Source organism: Pteronotus mesoamericanus, unplaced genomic scaffold (genome assembly GCF_021234165.1).
Source record: "Pteronotus mesoamericanus isolate MK-2021 breed Mesoamerican mustached bat unplaced genomic scaffold, CSHL_Meso_final contig_657, whole genome shotgun sequence".
Taxonomy (NCBI): Eukaryota; Metazoa; Chordata; class Mammalia; order Chiroptera; family Mormoopidae; genus Pteronotus; species Pteronotus mesoamericanus.
In genome coordinates, this window is record NW_026555229.1 from 20,354,176 (window position 1) to 20,376,998 (window position 22,823).

The 22,823-nt window shown below is 55.9% G+C and overlaps 1 protein-coding gene across 1 annotated transcript in view; it reads left to right on the forward strand.

The window, feature by feature from the left end:
- Positions 1-22,823, forward strand: part of HTRA1 (HtrA serine peptidase 1) — a 46,643-nt gene that overhangs the window by 18,853 nt on the left and 4,967 nt on the right. The window contains exons 2-5 of the mRNA XM_054581645.1: positions 3,799-3,898; positions 4,328-4,532; positions 20,462-20,656; positions 21,621-21,653. Coding sequence (XP_054437620.1) covers positions 3,799-3,898; positions 4,328-4,532; positions 20,462-20,656; positions 21,621-21,653 — 533 coding nt within the window. The remainder of the gene's footprint in view (positions 1-3,798; positions 3,899-4,327; positions 4,533-20,461; positions 20,657-21,620; positions 21,654-22,823) is intronic.

Sequence of the window (22,823 nt, forward strand, 5' to 3'; positions counted from 1 at the left end):
GGGCTGAGTGACCCACAGGCCATCCGTCTGCGTCACGCAGAGAGCGGGTGTGGCAGGACCAGCCTGGGCCCGTCTCTGGGATTCACCTCAGCTGACCCTGCTGGAAGGGGGACGGTTGACTGGCAGGAGAGACCCGAGCCGTGGGGTCAGCCAGGGTTTCCAAGGGCCACGAGGCAGCACAGCTTCTGCTCTGGTCTGATGGACAAGCGTTCAAGGGTCTGGAGCAGGATGCGCCCCCGAGCCAGGCTGCTCTTCAAGATGCTTTTCTTCCTCATTCTGAAATCGCATTTGGAGAAGACAAGCACTTCCCCTTCAGTTTGACAGTTTGCCCATCTGGGAACAATTAGCCGATGCTCCTTATGTTCAGTCGTTTCTGCTCAGCTCGACTTTCCCGTTGACGCGGGCCCGTCGCGTGATGGGAATGGAGGTCACGGGCGGGTTTTCCGTCTAAGCTGCGCCGCGGAGGCTTGGCAGTCGGGCTTCCCAGTGTGGCCTGGGCTCCCGCTGCTGCCCCTTTTTGTTTGTTCATCTGCAGAACCTGGAGGGTCCCGTGCCCAATGTCAAGTCCCACAAGCTCTTGTCTTGCTGTGGCATTTTGGGGCAACGGGGGAGAGAGGGACTGGATCGCAGTATGCGGGAGCTGCAGTAGATTGCGCAGCTCCCTCTGGAGGCACTTGGCCCCATTGTACAGACGGGGAAATGGAGACCACCCGACAGATGGAGGACGGAACCCAGCCTCCGAGGGTGCAGGCCGCTGCCCCCGCCAGTGGGGCAGGCCCTCGAGCCGCCTTCTCTTATCTGTGAGAACGCAGCTAGTTCTCACGTTAGCTGGAAAAACCCATGTTTACGGTCACTGCTGATGTGGGCAAATTCTCCCATGCTTAGTTGGAGATCAGAAAGAGGAAATGACTCAATGGTCCTGAGTGGCAAGACTCTAATAATTGTCCTTCTCACAAGGGTCTCAGACCCACGCTTCCCTGGGGGCCGCTGGTCTGGTTGGAGTCAAACCTGCCTTGGCCTGTCCTAGGAAGCCCAGAGGGTGTGTTTATAGGTGTGTCTGGAATGTTCCCCAGGTCCTGGGGTGGGAAGGAATGTTTCTCTCCCCTCATTTGTGTCTCCCATTGGAGCAGTCGGGGAGATGCACCGATGAACGACAACTACCTGGAAACCGAGGAAGACAACAGATCCTCAGGGGACTGGTATTAAATTTTAAAAATCGTGGATTTGCTCAGATCTTCCCATTATTTATACCCTCTATTAAGAACATTTAGTGTCTCTGGGGAAGTCACTTAAAGTCTGTGAGCCTTGGTTTCCCTAAATATAATAATATGGGAGCAATGTCTGATTTTCCAATTCCACAGGATGACAGGAAAAATAAAGATAAGGTAGCGTGTCCAAGGACTGTACACAACACTAATAAAGCGATGCTACCATGACGTCACTGAATTAGTTTATCTTGCCTAGAAGTCGCAGAGACTTTCTGCGCCTTGGGAAACCACGCCCTGCGGAGAGGGCCGGCGCCGGCCCCGAAACGAGGCGGCCGGAGCCTGGGGGCCAGGGCTGAGCGGGCCCCTGTTCATCCAGGTCTCACCCGCTCAGGTGGAAGCTTGGGAGAGGTGGGCCGGTCCCCACGGGTTCCCGGCGCCGGGGCTGTTGGGTCGCGTCACGGAGGTCCCTGGTCGGGACGCGCAGCCGTGGCGGGGACCGAGGAAACAGCCTCTGCGGGCGGGCAGCGTGTGGCTGTGCGATGCCGAGGACCACAGAGGACACTGGCGGCCTGGGCGGAGGCGGGGGGCGGGGGGGCTGTGCCCCGGCAGGGAGGGAGGCATGCGTGCCTGTGAGTATACGAGCGTGCGTATATGAGTGTAGGTGTGGGAACGTATGCGTTTACTAGCATATGTGTGTGAGTATAGGTCTGCGTGGATGAGCATGTGAGCCTGAGTATGTATATGTAGGAGCGTGTGTGTCTGTGTGTTTGAGTATGTAGGTACATGTGTGGATGTGTTTCTATGTGTACATGTAAGGGTATGTATGTGTGTGCATGCTTATGAGTGGGAGTGTGTGAGTGGGTGCGGGCGCGTGTGAGCGAGCGTGTGTGTGCGTGTGTTGGGGACTCGCAGGCCCTTTGGTAAGGGACGGCTGGTTTTGTGGCCCGGGGTGTGCTGCTAACCTTCAGGCTCGTGTTGCGAATCCTGCTGGGTGAGCGGTAAGGATGCATGCGGGTGGCGAGGGGCAGAAGCCAGAGCTTCTGGGACCATCTGCGGCGAAGGGACAGGCCTCTTTTCTTCCCTTTTATCTCCTATCCATTATGAGTCAAGGAACAATGTGCTAAAAGTGAGTTACTACCAAAGAGCAATAAAAGACAAAATACAAGTCCCAGTGTAAAGTTCTCCGCTACAACAAGCCTCACATTCCTCTGTGAAATTGCTATAAAGGTTTCTGAAAGCTTCCTGCCAGGTTCCGTGCAGGGCCAAGCGGTCGCAGGTTCCTGGAGCGAGCTTCGTGCAGCGCTGGGCTGGGCCGGCGGGCCAGGTGGGGGTGAGGAGAGAGGAAGGGAAGCGTGTGGCTCTCGGCTGCACACCAGCCTCGAGCCCCTCCATCCTCTTTGAGCAGAGAGAGAGAGACTAGTGGAGGAATATCAGCCGGGGGCCAGGACTGGGGGCCAGAGGAATGGGCCAGGCCACGCTGCCTCTGCCACCACCTGAGCCAGCAAAATGAGTGTCCTGGGACCCCGAGTCCCCAGGAGCTCACTTCTAATCAGGCATGTGCACCTTTTGGGTGGAAACTAACCTTTGGCCTTGCTGGGAGCCCCACATTGAGATGTGTAACAGCTTTGTCTGGAAGTAGCTTCAAAAGTGCCTACCATGTAGAGGTTCACTAATTATAGTGTACGTGTGTATATTTTTAATAAATTAAAGATTTTATTTCTTTTTCAAGAGGGGAAGGGAGGGAGAAAGAGAAGGAGGGAAACATCAATGTGTGGTTGCCTCCCATGCACCCCCCCACTGGCGACCTGGCCTGCAACCCAGACATGCGCCCTGACTGGGAATCGAACTGGCCTCCCCTTGGTTCGCAGGCTGGCGCTCAATCCACTGAGCCACGCCAGCCAGGGCTATGGTGTATATTTTTATATAGAGAAGTGTGGTCCCTTGGTTTCCCTCCCTCTCCTTTCCCAAGCGGTATCGAGGTGCCCCCTGTGCCTTCCGGCCTGGGAAGCCCGGGGTTGGAATGAATGGTTAAGACGCGGTGGAAAACTGTTCTGGGGACACACGGTGGCCTCCCTCGGCCTCGTGGTAGCGGTGGGAGCTGTGCCTTTTAGCGCTTTCTCATAGTATCTTTAAAACCCATGACACCTGATGGGCATCCTGTCGGAAAGGGCCTCCGGCCTCCGCGGGACGGTGGCGGTGTGCTGAGGAGGGCCGCTGCTTTGTGGTGCTGGGGGAGCGGGGCACGGGGCCCTGGGCGGGGGCGGTGCCACGTCAAGGTGACCCTGGGGTGACCAGTTTGGAATAACAGGGAGAAGGTCCAGGTATTTGCTGGTGCCTCCAAGTTCAACATTTTCCTGGTGAAACTACCGAAGAAAGCAAGCCAGGTGACGAGGTCGCCTTTGACAGACGTTGCTGTCTTATCCGAGTGGGTATTTCCTCAAGAGCCAGAGGACCTTTGCCACTGAGCCCAGGTCTGGGGTCTTGTCCTCACCCCGCTTCAGGTTTTGCCCCCTAACCCACGCCTTTCTGCAGGTGGCCACAGTACAGAGAATGGTGTGATTAAGTGTCTTCTCTTTGCTTTTGTTCTCAGGGCAGGAAGACCCCAACAGCTTGCGCCATAAATACAACTTCATTGCCGACGTGGTGGAGAAGATCGCTCCTGCCGTCGTTCACATCGAATTGTTTCGCAAGTAAAGAGGGGCTTCCTTTTTCTGCAGCCTCTGAAGCTTCTGCCAATATGTGCTGCCCGTAGCGAACCGTCGAAGCTATTTTTGAGCCCCTTTAAAGTGTTAGAGCACTGAATTTATTCCCAGGGGGAGATGAGGTTTCTCCCTTAAGATGCTTTCTCGTTTGACTATTTAAATCTACATTCTTGACCCTTCCAGATGTTTGAAGAACCTCTGGCTCTGAAGAGATTCCCGTAGAACATTTTCTAAGTGGAATTTTTTTGATGCATGTGAAAGTCAGCCCAATGTTCCTTTTTTGAATGTTGACCAAACCCCAGATGCACAGTAACAGTGGCTAGATGCGTATTGCCAGGGGCGAACCCATTCATCAGTGTGGTGAAGAGTGGATTTCCAGGTGTTTCAGGTTTAACTGGTTGCTCTTCTGGGTTCTAGGCTTCCTTTTTCCAAGAGGGAGGTGCCGGTGGCCAGTGGGTCTGGGTTTATCGTGTCTGAAGATGGACTGATTGTGACAAACGCCCACGTGGTGACCAACAAGCACCGCGTCAAAGTTGAGCTGAAGAATGGCACCACCTACGAAGCCAAAATCAAAGATGTGGATGAGAAGGCGGACATCGCCCTCATCAAAATTGACTACGAGGTAAGCGTGTCCCCTGCCTGCAGAACCGAGGTCTCAGGTGCGCTGGCGGACGCTTGCTAAACCTGGAGAGGCCTCTCCTCTGGTGACAGCAGTGACACTGAGCTGACCCAGTCAAACCCGGGCCAAAGGGCGGCATTAGGAGGTGCCTAGCATGGCCCGGGGAGGGGGCCGGGCTCGTGGGGCTCCTGCAGTAAGAAGGCTGTAAGACCAGAGAGTTTTAAGAGTAGTGCTGTACGTTTTTATAAAGGAAAACCACAGGTTTATAAAGAAATTGTTAGATAAGCAGTGAAAATTGAGTCTCCCTTCCACTCTGAGGCAACCACCGTTACAAATTCATGCGCTCTAGGTTTGAAGACAAACCGGGCCTCCCAAATCGGGTTTTTGCAGGGTTACTACATATGTTTTTAAAACAATGCTCTATCCTTAGAAAAGTTTAGGAGACCTCGAATTAAAACAAAGCAAGTGGGTTTCTTCCTTACAGGACTTCCCAAAGCTTTTAATAGGCTAATGTGCATATAGTCTTCTGTGAAAAGTGTACACCCCAAACTATGAGTATCTGAGTACGGAACCTTTTATTTTCCTTTCTTTTCCACAGCCGAAACTGTGAAGTCCATTTGGGAAATGCTGTGTTCAAAAGTGGTTTGCTTTTTACGTAAATATTTTCCCTGCAGGCGTTTTTGCTCTGTTGATTTGTTCAGCAAAACCTTCATACCTGAAATTAAACACGGTTCTTTCTAGATCCCAGCGATTCCCGCTTGTTGGTAGGTTGACTGTGGAGGTGTGCGGGCTGTGTGGCACGTGCTCAGCGAGGTGCACTTTCTGGTTTCTTCACGCCCTCAGCCTTTTCCTGGCTGGGTCAGGAAGGAGGATGCAGGGAGGGCTGGAATCTCTCTGCTGGCTGGGACAAGATCCCAGATGCAGCGCCGGGAGCATCTCCTTTTCCAGCTCTCCACGTAACTACCCGGCCAGTGTGGTCTTGCACAGGCTGTTTTTGACTGAGCATCAGGGCAGAAGCAGGCGCTGTGCCTGGCGTCGTTAACTGGCCTGTAGCTAGGTTGCGATTGTCTATTATTTCTGTTCGGTTACTGGGGACTTGCTAGGAACAACTCATCTTTCAAAATGTGTTTATTGGTCACCGTATAAACACAATAACTTCTATTGGATAAGCTGTAATGCCTTTATTTTGTTACTTTCACCTAATCTGTAAGGCAGTCGTATTAGTCCCATTTGGTAGAGGAAGAAACAGAGACTCAGAAAGCTTAAGTAACCTGCCTGAGGCCACGCTGCTCTGCGGCGGTGGAGTTAGAGCCTTCTAGGTCAGCCAGGCTGCAGCACCCCAGTTGCCCAAGCCCATGGCCATTCGTGCGACGGGACGGTCAGATTTTAAATAGCCCACAAGAAGGCTGGCTCATCCCCATTTAGGAACGCTGTAGGAAGGTGTCCAGGATGTGGTAGCCTCACCGGATGGAGGCGGGCCAGAATAGCACACATCCTGGGGCCCCACACCAGGACTGTTGGGCTCTGCGGAGCCCTTGGGAGGCAGCCAGCAGTCGGGGCAGGGAGGGCGCCGGCCTGGGTGCCCTGTGAGCTGTCCTCGCTGAGCAGTTCGGCGTTTGGAATGTGTGGGTGCGGCCCGCGTGACTGCTCTGGCGGGGGGTGGGGGGTATTCTGTTCGGATTTGGAGTGAGCTGGGGTGGCGTGCGCCTGTGTTGTCCCCGGCAGGTCCCGGCGGGACAGGAGCGATCTCAGCAGTCCGCTTTGCATGGCGACTCCGACCTGGCTCCTGCCGCCCCGGCAGCCTCGCCCTCCTGCCGGCAGCACGCCGTTGGAGATGTGTTTCTAGCCCGAGACAAAAGGGCTTGACAATTGAAAGGTGAACGACTGTGGCTTTTTGAAATGGAAGCGGAAATGAAAGGATAGTAAATTGCAGACACCCACACAGGAGACTGGTTTCCACAGACTAAGGTGCTCTTTTTCTTTTTTGCTGATAGTAGTTGGAAGTGGGGAGAATGCAAACACCTCTTCCAGCTCTGTCCCCCGCCTTCTGCGGGCTGATGTGGGTGATTTATTGCGGGACGGACGGGTGCAGAGACTGGCTTGGGATGAGGCCTCCCTCGCCTTGGCGAGCACACGATTTAATAAGGTGCGGGCAGTGGACGGGGCGGGAACTTGTCTCCCGTGTGCCGCTCCCGGTAGCGACAGGAAAGAAGAAAGAGGGCAGGGAAATCCAGAGGAGGCAGAACAGAACCAACAAAAGTGGGGCTTGAGGGCTGAACATGGTTCCAACCGGAGCGTACCAGCTGAGGCCATGGCCCAGCCTGCCAGGGCCACTCCTAATGACCCAGTGAACCCGCGTGACAGCCCTGCCACCCACCGGGCCTCGTGGCTGCCTTGCCGGCTCCTCCCCTGGGCCCGTTTCTTCCCTCCTGCATTGTGATTCCACTCGAAGGGTTCCCCTTTCCTTGAAGGGGTGTTCCCCCCACTTTCAGGGATGGAAATGACCACGGGCATCTGTTGTCATTGTGTCTCGCCACCAGCCGCCCTTCTGGGAGCAGCGGCCAGCATTTCCTTTGGGGTCTGCTCCTCCCTCCTTGGCGGGATCGTCAGCCATGGTGCCCATGACCCAGGAGACCAAGCAGACCCTCCCTGGGAGTAGCAGCTGGCTGTCACCCACACAAACACCACGTGGTTGCAGCTGGCGCAGCCCCTGCGACCGAGACCCTCGGCACCGTCCAAGTTCCGGCCCTTTCTGAGCTTGATTTGCCTGCCTTTTCTTCCATTCTTGGAGTTCCCCTCACATCCCCAGTAAACCCCTGTGGGCTTGAGGTTGCCAGAGACATTCTGGGCTTGCGACCAAATAACTATATATATATATATATATATATATATATATATATTAATATATATATATATATTTTTTTTTTTTGGCTTCTCCTTGCTGAGGAGACACATGTGCACCCGCTCTCCCTGCTGAGCTGTGAGTGGGGAGAACTTTTGGAAGGAGGCTCACGGAGCCAGCAGGCCCCTCTTGCCAGGTCTGCTACCCTGCGGAGCCAGGGGAGGAGGTGTCCCCCGCAGGCTTCCCCTCCGTCCTGCGGTTTGGAGCCCCCTTTCCCTGAGGTGGGGTGAGTGGGGCGGCGCTTGGGGGAAGCCGGCTGCAGGAGGGGAGAGCATGCACACAAACATTTTAATAGGAAGCAGCTTTGAGGGCAAGCTAGTTCAGCGTCAGATACAAACTGCTTCCAAATGTGTTTAACATGACACTGGCCGTGTTTGCAGAACGTTTTAAATTTTTATCCAAAAGCAGCATTTTGTCTGTGTGGGTCTTTTTTTCCCCCTCGTTGTAGTGTTGAGAGAGAGAGAAAGGGAAGGAGCGGGGAAGGAGGTAAAAGAGAGCTATTTGCTTGCTTTAGGCCAGAGTATGAAGCTGAAACACTGGGAATGTATTGAAGAAGGTAAGGGGGGAGAGTGGCTTGTGCTACAGCTGGTTTTCCAGCCGTGTTGATTAGCAAACACACAGGAGAAGAGCATCCCCCCCGCTTGGTGGTTGCAACATCCGGGTCCTGTCCTGTCTGCCAGTGCACAACCCTTCCGACGTTTCCTCTGCTCTCACGAGGAGAGCTTACCTCCCGCAGGTCCGGCCTCGCCCGCCCTGCGCAGCCCCTCGATTCGCTGTGGGGACACAGACCCCGGAGACAGTCACCTTTCACTGTTTACTTATCCCTCCTCGTCTCCTTGCCATAACTCACCGTCGACGTATTTCCTTGCCGATTTAAGTCCATCTTCGCTGCTGCAGTGAGGGACACACTTGCCAGGCGGTCCGAGCAGGCAGCGTCCCAAGTGTGAAGGTCAGCACCCTCTGCTCAGAAGGAAGCAAGGCCTCCCTCCCCCCATCCCACCCCGCGCCCCCCTCGGTGGGTGAGTGCGAGGGTGGGTGCGAGGGTGGGTGCGGGGTGGGAAGGCACCCGGGCCCCTGTGAGCGAGCGGGAGCTGCTCTCCGATGGATTTTCAGACGAGATGATGGGGCACCAGGCGGGGTGCAGAAGCCCCCTGCCCCTGCGACTGCCCTCCCCCACCACACGGCCCTCCCGGCCGCCGACAGTGCCCCTCAGCTCCCCAGGGCTGCCTGGGCTTTGGGCGACAGCCGCTCCGCAGGGGCTGCAGCCGCTCGCGGCCTGCGCTGACCCCAGTTGCCGGCGAGGTGGCGAGGCTTCCTGTGGGCACTCTTCCCTGACGCCAGCCGCTGGGGAAGTGTTTGGAAGGAGCCTTGTGGAGGCTTCTGAGGTGGGTTTTTTTCCCCTCACACCTCAGGCCTGTGTCTGTCCCTGGCCACCTTCTGGGCCAGGTGCCACCTACAGACCTGTCTGAAGTGGCTGAAAAGTGAGACCTGTGGGCAGGGGTGGCTTTGTTTTCAGAGGGTCCTTTTACTGCTGAGCTGGCTGCCGGGGCTGATCGTTGTGGGTTCAGAGCCGGGGTCCAGGGGGTGGGGTGGGGGCCGGGTGACTTTCACCCGCAGGCCCAGGGGCAGGGGAGCAGCCCCTCTGACCCTCTCTTGCCTTCTCTGACCTCTCCCTCTGAATGTGGCTCTGTGTGTGGGGTGGGGTTGGGGGGCGGGAACCTGCCTTGCGCTGTCTGAGGGAGGAGGGTCCAGGTCCCCCAGGCCTTCCGGGGGGACGATGCTGAGACAGAGTGGCGTGACTCACCAGCCCTCCAGCCGGCTCTCCTCAGGCAACCTGATTGTGAGAAGGCGCTGACTAAGCCCCAACTCATCCAAAAGCGCATCAGATAACAGAGAGCCTGCTCTGGAATGGCTTCCCGTGTTCCAGCCTGGCTCCACCTCGGAAAGCGCCCGCAGCCCGGAGCCCCCAGCCCGCAGCCCGCAGCCCGCAGCCCAGAGCCCATGGCCTGGAGCCTGCAGCCTGCAGCCCGCAGCCCGGAGCCCCCAGCCCCCAGCCCGCAGCCCGCAGCCCGGAGCCTGGAGCAAGCCTCTCATTGTGTTTTTCCACATTGCATTCCTTCCCCCTCCCTCTGCGCTGGTCTCAGATTGTCATCTCCCTTTTTTCTCTCCGCGAACTTAGAGCTGCCAATTATATTTGCTATAGATGCCACAGACCCTGTAGATGTTCCCGGGTTTCCATTACCGTATTGATTTTTACCATTTTTAGGGGGCCGGGAGTCAACGATTCATTAGGCAGCGCCAACCCAGCCGGCGGAGGGGAGGCTGCCCCATTCCTCTGTCCGGCCTCTGTCTAGGGGCAGAGGAGGACGCGCTCCGGCTCCCTGCTGTTCCAATGGCATTCCCTCTGGAATGTGAAAATGCTTCAGTTCCCCAAACCATCCACACCAGGGCCCTTCTGTGTGTTCTCTGGCCCCGGTTCAAGAACTTAGTTGATTGAAGGAAATTCTTTGGCTCTGTTTTTCTCTTAATATGGTAATGCCTTTTTTCACTCTGGCACTCTCTATTCAGGAATTGGATTAACGCTATTATTTATGGTTCTGGTAAAGCGGTTGCGATGTTGGTGGCTCTGAATTTACAGGTGGTCGACTGGGAATGTCTCTTGCCCTCCTCACCAAGGGGGGACATGCATTGGTGCCATTTGACAGTTTAGTGAGTGTGTAACTGTGTTAGAGTCCAGGGTCGGCCATCTGGGGCTCGCAGCCCAAATCCAGCTCTCCATCTGTTCATGTAAATAAAGTTTTATTGAAACACAAGCACGCCCATTCCTTGAGGTAGGGTCTATGGCTGCTGTCGCCCTGGAAAAGCAGAGGTGAGGAGTTAGGATGGAGACCATAGGGCCTGTGAAGCCAGAAGTATTTCTTTTTTGGCCTTTCACAGAAAAAATTTGCCAGCCCTGCTGAGGCAAAGCCCTAGGTGACCAAAGAAGCCGATGTCATTTGCCCTTTCTCTTGGGGGGGGGGACCGTGCATCTTTGCTGTGTCTGCTGCGTCAGTTTTGCTAGATTAAGCAGGGAGAGGCCTTCATTTTATGCGTGTCTATGTAATAACATGAATTCAAAGACGCTTTGCAAATTATTATCCAATTTTATTTTATTAAATTTTATTCTTGTTTGTTCTGTTACAGTTGTCCCAATGTTTCCCCCTTCCCCCTGCTCTGTCCCGCCCCAGCCCTGGCTCCCACAGTCCATCCCCACACCGCTGTCCATGAACACGGGTCATTCATACATGCTCTTTGACTAATCCCTTCCCCTTCTTTCCACCCTTCGCCCCCATCCCCTTCCCTGTGGCAGCCGCCAGCCTGTCCCCTGTTTCCATGTCTCTGGTTCTGTTTCGCTCATTAGCTTATTCTGGTCATTAGATTCCTCCAATTTTAAACCCTATTGACCTTTTAAGCTCTGGTCTGTTCGTTCTTTCACTTATCCTTTACTCATTCACAGATTCTATCAGTATTAATTGAGCCTCCGTTTTGGCCAAACACTGTGTGACGCGTCAGCAATGGGGAAAAGCAGTAAGATTACAGTCTAGGGTGGGAAACAGGTAAATTGGAGTAAATATGGTGAGTACAAAGAGGGAACAAACAGAATGAGAGGCAGAAGGCCCTGGGGGCTGGGAAGGGACCTCCCTAGCCAGTGGAGGCAGGAAAGCTTCTCTGAGGAGGGGGCGATGCGCTGAGATGGAAGGAGGAGGGAGAGCCAGACGAGGGGAGGAGCGGGGGCACTCGTGTCCTTAGCTGGCCTTTTCTGTCCTGCCTGGAAGACCTGGGCCTTGACCCAGGGCACACCTATCCCGCAGAGAGTCCGTGAGAGCCCTCCAGCACACAAGCCAATGTTCCTGCTTAGCTGGCTCCTCTGTGTGTCACCTACATTTCTGACTGGCCTTCGGTCTTTGGGATTCCTGGTCACCCTCTGGAAAGCCCCTGTGTTACACAGCCGGTCTCCTGAGAGTCTGAAAGTGCAAAGGGTTCCTGATGGCCTGCTCGCCTTCCGTTCAAGGCCGGGCAGGTTCAGTTCCCCAGAGCTGAGGCAAGGAAGAAATAAGGCTTTCTGGTGAATGGGGGACTGGTTGTTCTACTAAAAGTGTCCATTAACAAGTTACTTTGTTAATTAAGGCACCAGAATCTGATAATGAGAACACATGACTCAGGGTATTTTCCTCTTTGCTTTGGCTACCAGGCAGCTCAAAGAAACCATTAGCCTCATGGTGAGAATATTCTATGTCCCCACTTTATGTCATGAATATATATTAAGTAACTTCTTCTACTATGCCTCGTGTCATTGACCATTTAAATTATTTTTATCTTGTGGAGGTTTTATATATATACACATACACATACATATATACATGTATATATATTTAAGATTTTTAAAAATAAATTTGAAAAAAACTATATATATCCTGGGCAACTTCTTGGCATATGGCACAAGCTCTAAGTGGTCACAGGTGAGGGGCTGGTGTTCCTTCAGTTCAGCAGACATGGGGCAGCTGCTATGTGCTGGGTGCCGAGCCGAGCAGAAGGAGACCACAGCCCTTTTCCTGCGGGGATCTGGTTGGTGTAAACCATCCCTTTGCTTCCCCAGACTCTGCGCCTACAACCTTACGGACGGCTGGAAGCCAGGCTGCGTCCAGAGTGAGTTGCCTAGACTGAACCCCAGGCTTGGCTAACCCCAATTATTGGGCTAACCCCACTTTTGAGATCCTAATGGATCTTTTAAGACCTGGTTTGTTCACGCTTTCATTATTCACTTTCACCTTCACTGATTCTTACAAATGTTTATTGGCCAAACGCTGTGGTAGCAGCAATAGCCAAGATGACATCAGTGGATGGAAGTGGGGATCAAAGGGGCTGACGGAGGGAGGAGACAAGCATTACACTTGATGGAGACAATGTTTTTTCTCCTTTGGATGCCACAGAACATAAACACTCCCTGGCCATCGGGCTCTGACGTTCAACTGTTGACATTTGGTGGTTTAAACAACAAGACGTAGGGAGCATTAGCGACGTCAACATGTCTTGCTATAGCTTCATGGAGACTAAATGTTATGGTGGTGTCCGTATGTGGGAGGGGGAAGGTTGTTTCACTTTTTCATTTGCTCTTTCTCTCCTTTTCTATTTTTGCATAACTCTCCTCTGTCCTTTTTCTCTCTCCCTCCAGCTCTCCCAGTTCTCTGATTTCTTCCCCCCTTACCCTTCCCTCCCCTTTCGCTGTCCACTTCTCCTCTCTCTGTTCAGCCACAATAACATGTCAGCTGGGGAAACGGATGATGGCAATATGATTCCACCATCCGTCTGAACTCTGTGTGCGTTGGTGATCTCAGCCCATAGAGCAGATCCTTCCTGTCCTGGCCTTGCCTCCTTGGCCCGACCTCCTGCTCACCTGCTCTGTGGCGCCACCCTGCCTTAATCATCGTCATAACCTTGACCTTGTTATCACTGATGACCTCCACCCTTTCTCATCTGAATCCCAAGCAACTCACTCTTGGCCCACGACCTCCTCCCCTGCCAAGGAGGCTTTCTGGGTAGGTGACCTGGATACCCACAGGGCCCCCGGCTTGGTGGTTTAATGTTCTGGGGTCACTGTCTTTAATTTGTGTTTTGTCAGTGAAATCTCACGAGACAATGGAGTGTGTGCTGGGGGACCGAAGCCTTGGCTCATCACATACTTCCTCCCCCTGCCGCCTTTCCCCCTCCCCAGGACAAGTCCTCAGCCTCCAGCCCCCTGCCCCCCGGGGACCCCTGGCCCCAACAACAGTCACCGCTAGTGCGTCCTGGTGAGGAAGGAAGTTGCAATGCCCTTGAGGGTGCCTGTCCTCTGTGGGTCGGGGCGGTGGGCCCTTGGGCTGGGAGATGTCTGGCTCGGCCTCCCCGCCCCCGGCCAGGCACCGTGCATGGGGCTGTGCTGTAGCTGTCGGGCGGAGCCCTGAGTCCTGGGGCCCCGGGGTCTGCACCCACCCTGTGAGTACCTGTGCACCAGGGAGCACGACGCTAAATAGCAAATAAAAAAAGAAATCAGGACAGCCTGAGAGAGAGAAACATGAGAGGAAAGAAAAACTTCATATTTTAGTTCCTGTATTGGCACTTTGCCTGTGACTTATGAACCGGGCGTCCATGTTTTTATTTTGCCCTGAGCCCTGCAAAATAAAATATGCAGCTCTCAGGCTCGTCCTAGACGCCAACATCCGCCCGCACGCCTCTGCGGCCTAGGGGGCTTTTCCTTAGCAGACTTGCAAGTTCTGTGGCAGTGCCTTTTGCTGGGCATGGGGGATGTGCTCTTTTCCCCATTGCATATTTTTTCAAGAAAATGAAAGGTTAGCCTAACTGTTTCCAGAAGGCACATTGAATCACTCAGCTGAGTCACAGCCAGTTGCTGCACCATTAGCCTTTGAAGCAGACCCTCAATACACAGGACCAGCCTGGAAGTGAGTTTGCTGGGCAGCTGGCAGAGGCTGTGGCTTCTGCAGATTCAGCAACAAAAATATTTTTGTAATGGGAGCACTTTCTATTTTTCAAAGAGGAGAAAGAGGCAGTTGACTTGCCTCATTAGGTTAAAAAGAAAGTTGCCAATTTTTCCTTTAGCTTCAGCGGTTTGTTTTATTGCTCTTGTCTCCAAGCTTCAGGGGATGAGGTTGCAATGAAATGAGCACCCGGGAGCTGTTAGGCAAAACGCAGCATGGCCAGAAGCCGAAATATGGACGGGCCATTGCTGAGCCAGCATCTGGAGTGTTCCAGGAAGCTGTAGGAGTTCTCGGGGTCATGTGACCCTATTGGAAAGTTGGGGAAAGATTTTTACTAAGGACTCTGGTGCCTGTTTTGATCTTACCAATTAAACTGTTGTTCGCTAATAGACTTTTTTGGAAATCAGCCAGGTCTTCTGGGAAGAACCCTAATTGTCAGAGCTGGGGTGACCTTGGACATTCCCAGGCTCAACTTGCTTATTTTAGAAGGGGGAAAACAGACCCACAGAAATCCAAGTGGCCCAAGGTCATGGGGTGAGTGAATGTAGGACCGAGATCACATCCGGATGCCCCGCTGCCTGGGACAGTGTGCTCCCGGGTTACGCAGAGCCCGGGGTGCCACTGTGTGTGTGTCTGGGTGTGGGCCTCTGTGTGCGGGCACCCATTTTGTCTGTCTTCATTCTGCACCACCCTTGGGGGCTCTGAAGAGGAAGCCGGGCGCGAGCCATTGGCCTGGGGGCTGTGACTCAGCTCAGCCCAGCTTTCCTCCGGCGGGGTTCCCGCCACTGTTATTCGCAGCAGCAGGGCCCAGGCCCCACGTAGAGCCCTGAAGGCAGGGGGCGCTGCCCCGGCGTGCCGCCGCGCCCTGGCCTGGGCTTGTCTGAGGACACCGCGGGCGGGAGCCCGCGGAAGAGCGGCATGCCCCTGGGGCGCAGGAACTCGGCTCCCTCCGGGAGGCCTCTGCGCTGCTTGTGCTCACGCCCCCCGTCGCCCTACCTTACGACATCTCTGCTCCCGTCACCGCCCCTGTGGCCCGGTCCTGGCACACAGCAGCTCTCTCTTGCTGGCCAGCGGTGCTTTGAGCCTCTGGGCAGGTGGACTGGTGGTAAGTACACCTGGAACAGAAGCGCAGAGGATTCTAGTCCCGGCAATGCCACTGCCTAGCTGTGGGGCCCTCGGTCCCTGGGGACGGGAGTGGGCGCAGGGCTTGTCCCAGCCGTCCGGTCATGAAGGCCGAGGGGAAGACAGAACCCGGAGCACGTGGAGCGCGCACGCGCAGCCTGGGTTTGCCTATGGCTCTGCTCGGACCACTTGTGTCCTGCTGACCGCCACTGAAATGTTGAGGCCAGTGCTTTCCTTTGAAGCCGACTTCGCCTCTTGCTCCCACACCCAGCACCATCCCCCAAACCTGCGTGAAAGCATACTTACGAGAGTCTTTTCTAAAACATCATAGGTATTAGTATCACCACTCTACAGCAAACCATTTCTCCCAAGTTTGTTTTAGGTTTGCTCCTGTCCCACCCATTCCCAATGCAGGCAAACCCTGAGCCAGCTAAGGCTGTCACGGGGCCGCATCCTCTCGCCAGTGGGGGGTTGAGGACAACCTCATGCCCCGTTGCTGGCCAGTGACCTACAAGGAAGAATGTGCTGGGCCCTCTGGATCCTCTGCTCTTAGGAAGGGACACCCAAGAGTGAAAAGACCTTTCCTCCCATTGGGCATTGTCATGTCTTCACGTGACGCCTGGCATGGCGATGGCTGTCTCACGACCATGAGAACAGGCCAATCAGGCAGAAGGAAGGAAGGAGCCTCCTCTTCTGCTGTCCTTGAGCCTTTGGAGTGACCGGCCCTGCCACTGCCCTGAACCAGTGGCGACCTATTCCATTTCTACTTGGGTTTTACTGTTACTTGCAGCTGTTAAAACACCCTCATGGCTACACCCAAATCATTTTGGGTGTTGATCTTAGGGAAGATTCTGGGCTGAGCTGACCTTGGAAATGGAGACTTGGACTTTGCCTCTTTTTCCTGCCGTGCGCCCCGTGGCGTGTGCGACTCTCCGCCCATCAGACAATAAGCCTGGAGGGCACGGGCAGACTTCACTGGGCTTTGTGTTCACGGGGCCAGGCACTTCGGAGGCGCGGGGTGAGTGCCGGTTGGGAAAGTTCCCTTTGGGTTGGCAGTGTTCCCTGGGAATGGTGCCTCCAGGCCTGCTGCCCGTTGTTTGTTGTAATCTAAGCGAACGCTCAGAGCCTCCTTTAATCATACTCGGCACCAACCTCTTCCAAGTTTTAGCATTAAATCGACCACACAATTAACATCCTGCCTGCAGCTAGTGTTTAGTAATGTAATGTAGACCCGGTAAGTCTGGAGTCCACACCCTGGACTTCTGGCACCTTCCATGGGCTCTTTCTCCATCGACTTGGGTGGCAGTCAGCTGAAAACTCAGGTGTTAGGGGGACTCATGTTTTCTTAAAGTCACTCTCATTGGCTTTGTCGTGAGGATGTTGTTTGACATCAGTGAGTGCTCACAGATGTGAGTGGGCGTGTTCTTCGACCTAGATGACCCTTCCGTCGGCTGGCCTCCCAGGCTCCCTGCTTTCATGAGCGTGAGAGTGGGCTGGAGGACTGGCATGTCCCTTGTCCTCGAAGGCCTTGGGCCAGTCGTGAGCTGCGGGCTTTCTGGGTGGGACCTGAGGGCTCCAAGTCGGTGCTGACGCAGAGCCTGGAAGCTTGGCGTTGGCCACGTAGGAGCTTCCCAGCTCCCTGCTTTGATGGACTTGAACTTGCATTTTCATCCCCCAAGGGGCTGGAGCAGCTGACGGGAGACACAGAGCCATGGGCCTCCTCCTTCCCCTCGCCCCCTGCTCTCCTCATCTGCCAGGTGGAGGGGGTCTGCCTGCCTTCCATGTTGGAGGCGTGTAAGGCTTCGGCGAGATGGCGGGGCGTGGGAAGTGGCTGTTAGGAGAGGGCCTGGCATCTCCAAGATGGCTTGTGGCTGGGGCTGCTTCCGAGGAGTGCAGGTGGCACCCGCAGCCAGGAGCCTGGGATGCTTTGATGTGGGCAGCGCAGGCACTAGCCTGCGGACAGCAGGGCAGGGTTTGACCAGGAACGAGCGGCCGGTGTTTCACATGGGCAGGTCAAAGCCAGGCGTGGCTTTGTGCTTCTGGCTGTATCTGCATTTCATCTCCCTGAGTTCCCCCGTGGAGTGTATGTCTAGACAGCTACGGAATAAAATGCTCAATTGCCGCGCAGGAATTTGGCCAGCAAACGTATAGCTGCATCGAGCAGACAGGCCCGAGGTGAGGGTGGGGGCCGAGAAGGAGCCCTGCTTGGCTCTGGAACAGACTGGGGAGCCTGAAGCTTGTGGAGCCAGCCAGCTCCCCAAAACTGGCCCCCAAGAGGCATTTTGATTTCATGGAGAGCCGTAAACCTGGTTAGGCCTCATCTCTGTCTCCTGTCGCTCCCTCGCGAAGACTCCTGCCTGCACTTAGAGTTCCAGGCCAGCATGTCCTAGCAGTGCAGGTCTCAAAGCCGGAGGGCCTGCTTTCGTGTTCAGCCAAGCTGCTCCGCAGTGGCGAGAAGTCGCTGCTCTGAGCCTCAGTTATCACACCTGTAAAATGGGAAGAAGTATGCTGAGCCCCCATGTGGCCATGGACGTGCTTTGTCATCTGGAAGGTAAACGGCTCATTCCCTTCATATTGGTTCAGGCTTCCTAACATGCCCCCGTCCCTTGTCACATGTCTGCTTGCTTTTTCTAACGATTGTCCTTTGTGATCTGTGAAATGTTCAGGTGAATAAAAAATTGCACGAGGTGAGGACTGGTGCTGCCCACCAGCACAGCTCTGACTGGCCCTTGAGACCTGTATTTCCTCCTCTGTATTCACTGAAGGTTGGTTTTCAGGAGTCTCTGGGCTTGATTGCTGATGTCCACTTGTCCAGCCCCACGTGGTCACCCGAGTGTGGATGACTTCACTGCACCGGGGCCAGGCTTGTCCATGGGGCTCCCTGGGCAGCCCCTGAAGGCCTGGCCCTACCCAGCCAGCGTGGCTGAGCAGCACGCAGACCCTTGATGTGCTCCCCTCGCGGGGGGCTTTCCCTGTGTCCTCGCCCCTTCTGCACATGCCCCCACCTCGAGCGTTTGCGTCCCTTCCTCGTCTCAGACTTGGAGAAGGTGGGTTCCAGAGAGCCCTGCCTCTGAGCTGCTCTGCCTTCTAAATGCCCCGAGGCCTGGGCGCCCAGGCCTGGCTCCTTGCCCAGAGTGCAGGGGTGGGGGGTCGGCGTGGAGATGGAGTGGCAAGCGACTTTCTGATGTGGTTCCCAGCTTGCGGCTGAGCTGACCCGGGCCAAGCCCACCTTTCCGTATTTGAACTTGATCACGTGCACTGGAGTTGGTGAAAAGCAGCTGCTATCCTGGGCAGCCAGGCGCCTCCGCCGCTGTGGCCCCTTGCTCACCCCTCCGGCCCAGTGCCGAGGCTGTTCCCAGGCCCTGAAGGAGTGGTCGTGTCCCGGGTGGGCCGCCCCGTCACCGACGCCGACTCCTTCCCGCCCGCCCTCTGCGCTGCGACTGCTGGATGAGGTCATTCCTGGCAGGGGCGGCTGGCGCGGGCCCAGGGTAAACAGGCTGCGCCGAGCTTGCTGCTGTGCCCGGACGCCGATGGGCTGGGGGAGCGCGGGAGCGCAGGCCTGCCCCCTCCAGAGCAGCACCGCGCACTCTGACCTCAGGTGACCCCAAGGTCAAAGAGCCACTGTCAGGGCGGACCTGTGCCACCAGCCTTCCCCTGGGTGGAGGGCTGGGTGACCTGGACGAGCTGGTGGGAACTGAGCTGGTGAGGCTTCCCCCGCCGGGTCTGTGCAGGCCCTGGCACTAATAACGATAACCGACACTTACATGATGCTTGCATGACCACTTACGTGATGCTCCAAGTGAACCAGGCACCATTCAGAGAGCTGTTCAGATCTTAATCACTGGGTTCTCACAACTAACCAATGAGATGGATGTGTGGTGCGATCCCCATTTTCCACATGGGGACACTGAGGACCCAGGGTCAGAAGCTCAGGCGGGGAGCTGATGGGGCAGCCTGGCCAGGGGTCTGTGCTCTCGACCACAGCGCTCGAGGGGGCCTCTCAGGATGTGCTGTTGGAGGGGCACCCCTTCTCCCGCGTCCCTCTTAAAATCACTTTTATGTCTTAGATCCTTCAACGTTCCTTTTTCCTCCATGATTTTGCTGGCCCCGCAGCTTCCTGAGCAGCCCCTCCGTTATTGGGGTGGGGAGGGGAGTGGGATGGGGGGCTGGGGTCTTGGTGGTGAGGTGCTGTTGTGTGTGTGGTGGGTGAGGGTCTGGGACCACGGTCACAGCCCCGGGTGTAAGTCCCTTCAGTGTCTCAAGTCATCCAGTTGTGCAAAGCCTTTGTTTCTTCATCTGATAAATGGGCCCCCGATCTCCCCACCTCATCAGCTGGCAGAGGATACGCTGAAGCCTCCACTGGTTCCCACCCAACCCACCCTCTGTACCCCCTTGTTCTTTCTTTTTTGAGGTGGACAAATAGGAGGACTCTCGTGTTGCAATTAGCATGAGGCCTGGGCTGGATCTTTGCTTTCTGGGCCTGGTCCATGGTGTTTGGGGCAGCTGCTTGTTTTGACGCAGAACGAAGGCAAAAAGAACTCCTTGGCCCTGGGGAGGAGCGGAGGTAGGGGCGCCTCAGACCGCCCCTGATGGAAGCCCTGCTCTTTTCAGCCGGGCGACGGGAGCTGGCGTTATTTTGTCCTCTTTGGGTTTGGACTCACTCTTGCACTTGTTCGGGGCTTCGGCTCTGCCCAGCCTCCACGGGGCATCCAGGGTCAGGCTCGCTGCTTGTCAGGGCCAGGAGCAGAGGTGGTCATGGAGGAACTTTTCAGACAAGGAGAGAGCCCACCTCGTGGGTCTTGGCGTCTGGGGTCCTGCACACCCTGCCGCCCCGGCCCCACCCTCGCCTGTCACCGGAACGGCCACGTCCTTGGCACAGGACACACCGATCTGAGTCGGGGCAGCCCCGGCCTCAGCGCTCCCCACTGCCCAGAACTCGGGAGGGCGCGCCTGTGACGGGGGCGCAGCCGCAGCCTGCCCCTTCCATCGTCCTGTGTCCTGCATCGCTCAGGGGCCTCCCGGGGCTTTGAGCTCTAAGGTGACCGAAGGTAGTCTTGCCCTAAATCTGAAACATGTCCCCTCGTCCCTGGTCTTAAGGTTTCAGTCAGTCTGTGCTGATGGCTTCAAGAACCGCCGAGCCGCCGAGGTGGCCTCCGGCAACCGTCCCACGTTTTCCTTGGCTTGCGGCCTCGGTGCTCAGCCCACCCACAGCTACGTGCTGGCTGTTGCCGGTGCACTGGGCCGCGAGGCCCCGGGCCCGGAAGGGTCGCAGGACTGACCTGGGCTCCCGCCAGGCCCGGCATGTGGGAGTGCCCGCCGTGGCTCGGCGTCCACGCCTTCTGTGCACATATCCTTTCTGCTGACCAAATGCAGCAACGCCAACCTTGTGGTTCCAGGGGAAGCTGCCCGTGCTGCGGCTTGGCCGCTCCTCAGAGCTGCGGCCGGGGGAGTTCGTGGTTGCCATCGGAAGCCCGTTTTCCCTTCAAAACACGGTCACCACCGGGATCGTCAGCACCACCCAGCGCGGCGGCAAGGAGCTGGGGCTCCGGAACTCGGACATGGACTACATCCAGACAGACGCCATCATCAACGTGAGTCCGGCGCTGCCGCCGGCGGGGGTCGGCGGGCTCTGGAAAGTCGGGCTCAGGAACTGGGGGTGGGGTCCGAGCCTCAGGGTGTGTGTGGGGAGTTCCCTTGGACGCCCTAGAGCAGACAAGGCTGCGGGCTGGTCCTCAGCCCCTTAGCTGTCTCCAGGGACAGCTGAGAAGAGGACTTCAGGTTTGCCCAGGTCTGCAGCCTGGACGAACTGCCCTCCACCCAGAGGCAGCAGACCCTCAGGGGAGCTGTGCTGGCAGCTGGGTGGCTGGAGGGACGTTCACCCTGGCCCAGCACAGGCCCTGCACTGCCAGGAGGGGCCTGCTGTCCCCTCGGGACGCCACCGGAGCGTTGCCCCTCCGCTGCCTGATGTCTGATCAGGCCAGGGGTTGCTCCACACACAATCTCAGCAGTGGAATCTTTTTAAAATCACTCTTTTCCACTTCAATTGTCTCCCAATAGGATTGACGTTTGTAAAAAGTAATGCTTCCCCTCCCCCCGCCCCCCATCCGTCTAATACATAAGAAACACGGGGTTTTGTGCACTCGCGGCCTCAGATAGGCTTTATTCCCAAACTCCCCGGTGGTCTGCGTGAATGGGAAGAGAACGGGCTACGCGGATTTCCAGCCTCAGCAGCAGAGTGGGGTTCACGCGGATGGGGGCTCTGCAGGCAGAAGTGCGGGAACACAGCAGCGGCGGGCCACTCCCCAGAGGGAGTTGTGTTGGGAGTCTCAGGGAGCTCATGCTTGGCCTCTGAGCTTTGGAGGGAAAAAAAAAATCATTTTGGCACATCTAAGACTTTCTGAAAATGGTTAAGGTCCCTTTTTTCCCACCAAAAGATTAGGGTGACAGGAACTAATCGCAGGAAAGGACCTGCCCTCAGGGACCGGCAAGGTAGGGGAGTCGATTGGCGCATGGGAGGATGCAAACGCTAACCTTTTAATTTTTGTTTAATTTCAGTACGGAAACTCAGGAGGCCCCTTAGTAAACCTGGTAAGGCCCTTTTTAAAAATCTGTGTACATGCTTTTTATTTTTTCGCTTTCTTTTCAGACATGAGCTTGCCCAGCATATTAATTCTTTTAAAGTGAGATCTGTGAATGTACTGTGTCCTTACAAATCACCCTTCTTATCTTTCTGGACAGAGTAGGGTGTGCTGGGGTCGAGGGTTGGTAACTGTGCCAGTGGACACGCTTGTGTTTCCAAGTCATGAGTAAACGCAGTGGAATTCGGGTCCCCGGCCGGAGTAGCTGAAGGGGCAGGCCTTTATTTTGAAGGTGTCAGCAGTTCTGACCTGTCCCAGAAAGACACCTCCTTCAGATGAAGTCTCCAGGCTGCTGGAGGAGCTGTCTTGGCTTGTCCACGGTCTTTGTCTTGGCCGGAAGCCCTCCCCGAAGGCCTGGCTGGAATGAGGAGTTACCCCACTGTCACAGATGACACCTAAGCCTCAGAATCAGACTGTCCGAGCCAGGGCGCAGCTCAAAGCCACCCAGCTCAACTCTCATCTATAAGCGACGCGGCCGAGGCCTTCTTTAGGAAGGCCTGGGGCGGCAGTGCCTCCTGCGGGGTCCCTCGGGGCTGGGGACGGAATTCTCAGTGCTATGGGAAGGGCGCAGGGAGTCATTTATACTCTTGGCCGGTTTCCCTTTCAAGCCTGAGTTGAATAAACCATTTCACAGGAGTATTCAGAGTAATGGTCACATGGCATGAGGTGAGCTGAGCCTGTTATTCCCAGATCATTTCCCATTGAGTAGCGTTGACTAGACTGGATTTATCTGGAATCGACGCACACCCCGTAAACTGGCTTCTTCCATGACTTCAAGCCGGTCCAAGATAAGCCGAGGAAATGACGCCATTGTGCGCTGCGCCCCCACCCGGCCTGTGCCCTGAGGCTGCTGTCTGGACGGCATTTTCTGGGAGTGGAGCGAACCGCCCTGATCCTCCCAAGGGGGGTCCGGAGGTCTCCGGAAATGGGAGAAGCAGGGCGGTGGACGGCCACCTGAAGGACCGGAGGTTTTGGGACCATTCCCTGAGGAAAATCAAATGAGTGTTCAAGTGATGCCTACCCCCTGGGACCCAGAACCCCCTCCCGCCAGCCCCCCCCACCCCACGCCACTCAGAGACTTATGCCTGACAAACCCTCCGTTCTCTCGGCGCCCATCTTT